At 42.4% G+C, this 8351-nt stretch overlaps 1 protein-coding gene across 1 annotated transcript in view; it reads right to left on the reverse strand.

Moving 5' to 3' along the window:
* The window catches only part of TFAP2D (transcription factor AP-2 delta), a 55357-nt gene extending 47626 nt beyond the window's left edge, over nt 1-7731 (reverse strand). Inside the window, exons 1-3 of the mRNA NM_001135785.2 lie at nt 7676-7731; nt 6183-6680; nt 2472-2532 (exon numbers count right to left, since the gene is read on the reverse strand). Of these exons, the coding sequence (NP_001129257.2) occupies nt 2472-2532; nt 6183-6680; nt 7676-7714 (598 nt within the window). The 5' untranslated portion in view covers nt 7715-7731. The remainder of the gene's footprint in view (nt 1-2471; nt 2533-6182; nt 6681-7675) is intronic.
* Nucleotides 7732-8351: the final 620 nt, after the last annotated feature.

An 8351-nucleotide genomic window follows, 5' to 3' on the forward strand; every position in this document is an offset into this window, starting at 1 on the left:
CTTCCTTTCTTCCTTTCTTCCTTTCTTCCTTTCTTCCTTTCTTCCTTTCTTCCTTTCTTCCTTTCTTCCTTTCTTTCTTTCTTCCTTTCTCTCTTCCTTTCTCTCTTTCTCTCTTTCTCTCTTTCTTTCTCTCTTTCTTTCTTTCTTTCTCTCTCTCTTTCTTTCTTTCTTTCTTTCTTTCTTTCTTTCTTTCTTTCTTTCTTTCTTTCTTTCTTTCTTTCTTTTGTTCTTTCTTTCTTTCTTCCTTTCTCTCTTTCTCTCTTCCTTTCTGCCTCTCTCCTTTTTCTCTCTCCCTTCCTCCCTTCCTTCTTTCTTTCTCTTTCCTTCTTTCCTTCCCTCCTTTCTTTATCTCTCTTGCTTTCTCTCTTTATCTCTCTTTCTCACTCCCCTCCCCCCTTCTTCCCTTTCTTTTCTGTCTTTTCTTCTTTTTCTTCTTTTTTCCCCCCTTTTCCCTTTGCTATTGCATCCAAAACATTCAAAAGCAACCTTTTTTTTAAAAAATGTATGTATATATTAGTGACAAAAATAAAATAGGAAAACTGACACGAGATGTTTAAAATATTAGGGAAGCCACTCTTGAGTTAATATATTCTTATTGATGTATTACTAGAAAAGAAGTGTGATTTATTTATATGGGATACTGTATAGCGCTTAGGTGCAGGATGTTTTGATTACTGCTAACACCTATCGCTTTTTTTGAAGTCGGACAAAATATTTATTATGTATTTTTAATATACATTTGAAACTTATACTCTCGCCTTTGATATTTTCCCTGAATATGCCAAGAGATAGATAGTAGTGCAATAGTAGTTCAGCACTCAGATCAGGGTAAAGGAAACCTTGCATTTTTATGCTGGATTTCCTTTACTATCAATCTTTAAATCCTTGAATAATTTGATCGCTTTAAAAAGAGAGAGAGTGAGAGAGAAGGAGAGAGACTTGACTACAATCATCTGCACAGGTAATTGGAATCGTCTTAACAGGAGCTGGAAAACTGAATAAATGGGAGTAGAGCTGAGTTGAGATTTGAGCCGTCCTTCAACTGGGAAATAAAAACCACCGTCAAACACTCCAAACTCAAGCCCCAGCTGACGGGAACTCTGCCTTTCTTCCAGCTAACGATCTCTGCTTCTCGGAGGTCATCTCTCGGATCAAATCAGAAAATAATTAATCCGAGAGACGAAGACCTAAGCACCGACAGCAGGAGTTGGGCAAGAGTTTGCACACCCACCAGCACTATCCGGGAAGGGGCTGGGAAACGCCGCGTCCCCCTCTCCCCTCAGCCCTCTCGGTCCCTCCGCCCAAGCCCAGCTCCGGCCGTGGCGGGGCGAAGCGGGACGGACGCGACGGGAGCTGTCCCTTCAGCACCACCGCTCTCCGGCCGCTGCCGCCGGCCCGGCCCGGCCCCGCCGCTGCCCGACTCTCCGCCCAGACAAAGCCACTCTGCGCTGTCGCGTCCTTTTCCTCCCTGGTCCCAGTCACTGTGAGGCGAGAATACCCCCGAAATGATGCTGCTGAGCTCCCTGTCAAACTCTCTTTCACACAAGAATATAACAGCGTGTATGCCTTCTCTGGATCTGAGCTCTCTCTCTACGCCCTTCTATGCGACTGTTTCAGTGTAAAGTTTGCCAACAGAAGTGGTGGCTAAAGTCAATTGTCTGTCACCGCAGTATAACATCGTCTTAAAAATCTTCTAAGCACCCTTCCTTTTTCTTTTCTTTTTTTTCTCCCCAAGAAAAGACAAGAGTGGGACAAGAAATGCGTATTCCAAGAGGCTGAGTCACAAAGTGTACTCCCTCCGACACTGTCATTCCTTTTATACTACGAACAAAAGCGTGATTTTAGGCTTCTTAGAACATGTTCCTACGTCAGGCCTTTGGACTGCTATTGTTTCTTTTCAAGATAAATGATAAGAATAACAACAACAACAACAAAAAACAGAACATTCAGATCCCGCAAATGAGTGACGAAATGAGTATTTAGCAAGAATTCCAAACCTCTCTTCTAACTTAGACTTGAGATACTTTCATTGACAGATGGTTTTCAAACGAGGTTCACAAACGAGTTCCACACCGATACATAGCGCTGCTGTAACGACGTTTCCAAAAACCTTCCTTTCCCCAAACGAGATGAAACTGGCTACTTAAAAATCCGGCGCCAGGGAGCACGTTTCTTAAACTCATTAGCAGGGATCAATTCGGTTAAATGGGGAATGAGAGAATGAGTCAAGAAAGCCCTGCATTCAACGGGAGTATCCGAGAGCTACTGATGAACAAATCACGTGTAAAGTGCAAATGGACTGTGAAATATGAAGTGCTCTAAGCTACTTTGAACGTATTTGGGACAAATGTCAGTTGCTCACAATTTCGGCAGTAAAAACTAACTAAACATTGGAAGAGGAAGAAAGAGAGAAACTGGAAGGGTTTCATCTTTACAAATATAGATAGACGCAAGTATTTGTAACATCTTACCTCTTCTTATCACACCACCTTGTCCGTTCAGTACAAGTCCACACTGGGCCTCCACTGAGCTCTTAAGTAATGAGGAAAAACAAAAGAAAAACAGAAAAAAAAAAAAAAAAAAGGAAGGAAAGAAAGAAAGAAATCAGATACAGAAACCCACAGACGGATCACTTAGCTTTTGCTTTGTTACACGATTTGCTCAAGAACAATAGTTAGAGTGAGCTAAGAAAACATAGTTATTCTCATCCAACTCAAGTGGTCTGGAGAAATCACACCGCCATCCTATAGTCTGTTCCTACCCCACGAAATGCAAAGCAATTATCCCTTTTCCTTCTATTTAAATAGGAGTTTCTTCTGGATTTGGGAAGTAAATCGACAGTTACATGGGCAGAATAGAGGGGCAAGGAAGTACTCTTGCAAGAATAGTGTGCTTGTACTCTACGTTTGCACGCACAGACATAAAAATTCATTATACATATTAATATTTATGCATATATCTATCTATATATATTCACTACTAAATTCATACGTATGTTTAGTGACACAAATATACCGACTTACAAAGTGTACACGGAAGTACACAAAGAACAACGACAGAAGACCTACTGAGCTTTGCTGGCTATACAAAGTCGTATGAGTGTAACAATAGGGCTGAGGAATCGAGTCTCTATGCGTGTGTCCGCATATAGGTGGGGATGAATATGCATCTGTGTGCACAAACACAGGCACCCATGTGTGAGTGTGGCATGAAGAGCCTTCCAAAAGCCTGTCTACGGCTTCTGGTGCACATCTGAGGAGATCTCACTTCTTTATTCTCCTGTTACGAGTCTTATTATGTGGGGATCTTTGCCGTTCTTAATAAATATTTTTATTGGAATCATAAAAGACTTGAAAAGGTTGGGTTTTCTTTGGGTTTTCCTTATGTTGGGGGTTAAAAAAACACAACAAACCAAACCTAAATCTTTGCCCAGTGGAAATGTGTTAAAGACGCATTTTCCTCTACAAACAAACGAGGTATTGGACATGAAAGAGGCCTTTAAGGGTGTTAACCTACTCAACAGCCCGTGAAGAGTTAAGTAAATGCGGAGAGAGTCGGTGCATAATAAAAACCCCACTTTACAAAACAACCTTTACAGTCCTGGCTCTCTCCCCCACTTTCACCATATTGGCACTGGCCCTGTAAGACCTTCCTTTTCAAGGCTCTTTTTTATTTTAAGTGTTCTGCCTTAAAGTGATTATGAAATCAATATGAAAAAAACTTGGCGACTGAGCATAAATTAAAGCGGTGATGGGAAAAGGTGTGACAGTTTTCTTTGTTGCCCATGGAAAATCTTTTTAGGGCACTGAAAGATGCCACTCCAGCTCCAAGACTGTTTGCATCTGTTAGGCTGACTTAAACCGCCCTCGAAACTATTGGACATTCACTTAAAATTCTGTTCAGGGAAAAGTATATTTACATTTGTTGCATTTGAAATGAGGCATATGCTGATGAACGTTTTAAAAAGAAAGACTAAGGGGAAAGAGAGAAGAGTGGTTATGCTACAATTTTGGTTTTAAAAGGTTTGTGTTTCGTCCTGTTTCTGCCCGTCCCTAGAAAGCTTCCCACCGAGCCCAAGGTGATACTCGCAAGTGTCTAAGTTTGTTCTGAATCCGCCAAATCATAAAGATAAATATTAATATTTTCAACTTCTCACCGCTCAGGCTTTTCGATACCCTAATACACTTCCCTCATCTGGTCGGGAAAAGAGGGAGGAGGAAAAATAAAGCAAAGGTTGGGTACAAAGACGTTAAATGGGGAAATGAGGACATTTGTGCTCAAATTAAGTGTGATCGAAAGAACAGTATTTTCGAAAGAAATACTGTTTATTTTATTCTTCTTTAAATAAACAACAACAACAACAACAAAGAATGTGGCTCTAGCAGCTTAACCAATCTCTCTCTCTCTCTTTTTTAAGGGAAACATGTTGTTTGGTCGGATGACATTGCATAAATGACCAGTTGAATGGCACTAAGTCGAAAATTGGATAAACTATGGTGCTTTTTTGCCCGGGACTTAGGCATTGTCTGCTGTCTTGCAAACGTTCCTAATCCCCTCTTTTGAAAAATACAAGGCTTTGTGCCTGCCAATGAAAAAAAATTTGTACAGATACAAAAAAATCAGCAGCAGACGTGGTTATAAAAAGGAGTAAATAGGTTTTAGTTGGGCTGAGCAGTGAATGGCAGTTTTTTTTTTTTTTTTTTTTTTTAAGGGGGGTAACATAAGGAGATCCCTGTGAAAAATGTAAACAAAACAAAACAAAACAAAACAAAAAAAAAAACCCGCAGAGAGAGGATAAAATTATATAGTGAATTTTAATGGAGAAAGTCAGGTTTAAATAGTTAAGGTTTCCTCCTCGGAGATATAAGATAATGTTCTTTGTTGTTGGGTTGTTGGGTTGTTTCCTCCTTCAAAGAAAAAAAAGAAAAAGATTTTTTTTTCCATCTCCAATGTAAATAGAGACTCTGGGATTGTTTTTGTTGGTGGTCGTTGTTTGATTGATTTTTAAGAGAACAAAATAAGCCTTTCTTAATTTTACAGACTTCGGGTTTTTGACCGCTACGTATTTGTGGGAAGAACAACATAGCGAGCTTTGTAAGACTGGAAGCCAGATTTGGGGGAAAAGTAAGTACAGTAAATACGGTCCTATTTGTCTCTCTCCGCTGCTTGGGGAGCTTTAGTTCCTCAGCTCGTCGGAAGAAGGAAGGTTTGCTTTTGATCTGGAGGAGTTCTCGAAATGGGTGTTATTTACAGGAGGGCGTTGTTTGCAGTTTTAGAAACAATGTTCATTGAGTTATCAGCTTCATTTACCGGAGGTGAATTTTTAGTTCAAGGATTTCTGAGCGGATAAAGCTGAGGTTAAAATACACAGATATAGACATTTCTGATGGGTCAAGGTGCCAGTTAGAGGGGGAGCAGATGAATGACTAAATACATCGTTAGGCAGATGAATTCAACTTCATCTGCTTTTCTCTCTCACCCTATTAACAAGTAGATCGGATATTGAGAGGAATAACCTACTGAGTACTTAACCTACTGAATATTTCTGACGAACGTTTGCTCCCCTTTCTTTCTCCCCCACCTCGTGCCTCGGAGTTTCCCTTTGTACGCACGTCGGAAAGCGACCTTTTTTCCCTGTCCTGCCTTTTCCCCTTTTCCTCCTCCATCCCTTCCTTCCCACATTTACCTGCCCTATCGCTGCAAGTTATTTGAAAGCTCCCGTTCACCGTAGGAAAGGAAAAGTTTAGGCGGGAAGGTGGCTTTGATTTGGTTTAGTTTGCGTTGTCGATGCCTTTGGTTAGAGCTGGCACACGCGGACACACGCGGACACACGCACGCACCCCGGGATCTCCGGACGAATTCCACGCTCTCAGCCTACACCCAGCGCGAGTTTTTTTTTTTTTTTTTTGTTTGTTTGTTTAACCAAGGAAGACCGCCTGTGTTTTGTTTTCTGTTTTTTGGTTTTTTTTTTTTTTTTTTCCTCATTCTTTCTTGCTATTCTTCTGGAGGGGACGGGATCCGGATCGGGTTTTTGGATGAAGCTTCCCTTCTTTGTATGAGCTACACGAGAGCTGCTCTGAGCAGAGGAAAATGGGGAGGGTGGGGGGGGGGGAGGGGGGGGGGGACCGGGGCAGGGGGAGGGGAGAAGAAGGTGCCTCGAAAGAAGATCGCATGCTATTTACCTGCAAATCGTCTGCTCCCGAGGCTGCAAGCCCGAGGCTTGGTCCTGGCAGGAGTCTTTGATCTGGATGCATCCCATATTGGGACCCATGGCTCATAAGAGACAGGTCGTGGCGGCGGTAAGCATCTAAGCACCCCAGCTCTCTCCTCTGCTCGTCCAAGCAGGAGGACTTGAGCGCCCGCGCATTGTGCAGGTTGATAAAATCAGTGGGTTCCCCATGGTGGATCTGCTGGTAGTATTGCTGGGAGTGATGGAGAGAGTTCAAGGAGTAAGCGTCGGGGTTGACTGCCGGGTGGCTGTGTTGGAACTCGTAGTGGAAGGACTGGTGGTGCAGTGGGGTGTACTGGTGGTTAGTGGAGAAGTACGGGGAGGCGAACTCGGTGCCCGTGGTAGAATAAGTGAGAGGAGACGAGGAGGAATAGGCGACGGTCGAGTTGGCCACGGACTCCAGGCATCCAAGCTGCATCAAACGGTAACTGTTTGATCCGTCATGACGTATCTGAAAGGAAGAAGTGAAAAGAAGACCCCAAAACTGGAGGTTTGTCATTTAAAACCCCGGCTGCGGTTCTTCCAAGCACGCTGTCCTGCATAGCTTCTCCCCCTGCAGAAGCGTCTCAGCCTGCAAGCTGCAACCCCAGCAACAAAAGATCCTTTCCTACCTTGGGCTGGTGCCATAAAGGTCTGTTCAAAAAACCAGAAACAGCCCAGCCTGCCCTTAATACCGCCACGCGAAAGGGATCCGCGCGCTGAAATAAAAAAGATCTATGTGTCCATCCACCCCTCTATCCATCCATCCATCCTTCCATCCATCCATCCACCTCCTGATCACAGCTGTAATATCTGGGGCTGACACAAAAAAACTCATCAAACAGCGGAAACTACCGAGAGCACACACAAGTCCCGTCCCTATGTTACAGCGTAAAGAAAGCTTTGCCGCCTGCTCGCCTTCTTTTCTTCCTTCCTTCCCTTCTTCCTTTTTTTTTTTTTTGAACCCCTATTTTTCTTTCTTTTTTAAAATAACGAATCAGATCCCAAATCCCCCCCCCCTCCTCCTCCTTTTCCCGAGCTTCGAAAGAAAAGGGGAGTCCTGTTTTTGAGCGAGAACTCCCCATTCCTGGCGAGCTGGTGGTGATTTCTCTCCACTTCATTATATTATTAGGGGTATTATTCTGATTTTCGTTCTGGCAACGGTTTTAACGTGGTAATGAGTTGCCCTTTCTGGCGACAGATGTCATAACGAATTTTCTCTCTATACTTCTTTAAGTTATCTCTGAAGCCGGATTATAATTAAACGTAACGGTCCAATATGGATTTAAAAAAAAAAAAAAAAAGAGAGAGAGAGAGAAAGAAAGAAAGAAAGAAGGGAAACAACCACACGAGCACACGCACACACACACACACAGATGCACACACACGCACACGCGCAGCCCCACACGCGCGCTCGCACACACACACACACACACACGCGCGCACGCACTCACACACACAAAATACCTCTGCATCGTGGACGAGACCTGGAAAGGTAGTTGACATTTTTTGGTTCTCCGGGTAAAAAAAAAAAAAAAAAAAAAAAAAAAAAAAGGAAAAAAAAAAAAGGAGAGAAAGAAGGGGGAAAAAAAATAAAAAGCCACCAAACTCTGAGTAAAATCCCCCTCTCCGAATTAAAAAAATAAAAAGCACAATGAAATTTGCAAAATCCGAAGTTCATGTATTTCCCCGCTCTTTCTTTTTTTTTTTTTTTTTAGAAAAAATCTCTCCAGACGGAGGGAATTTGCAATGTATCTGCATAGATCAGATCTCTCGCTTTTCCATGCACCTCCTTAAAAACCTGTAGGAACAAAATTTTCCCTCTGCACAAAAGCTGCTCCCTGGATCAGATTTTGTACTTGCTGGGTATTTCTTTGGCTGATGTCGTAGGTCCCTTGGTAATATAGAAGTTTTGAAAATTAAGCATCAGCACTGAGAACTGGGAGGACAATAGATAGAGGAGCTTCATCCCAGGAGACAAGGAATAAATATTGTATCTTCGCCTAATAAGGAACTGTAGGTTCTTTCAACATTTTTATACATTTTTCCTCCACTCTTTAGAATGCTTTTTCTTACCCAGGCTAATATGGGAGCTAATCTGATCGAAGGGGGTATTTTGAGTACATTTTATTGGGAAGACATA

The sequence above is a fragment of the Gallus gallus genome, chromosome 3 (assembly GCF_016699485.2).
Source record: "Gallus gallus isolate bGalGal1 chromosome 3, bGalGal1.mat.broiler.GRCg7b, whole genome shotgun sequence".
In the NCBI taxonomy this organism is placed as follows: Eukaryota; Metazoa; Chordata; class Aves; order Galliformes; family Phasianidae; genus Gallus; species Gallus gallus.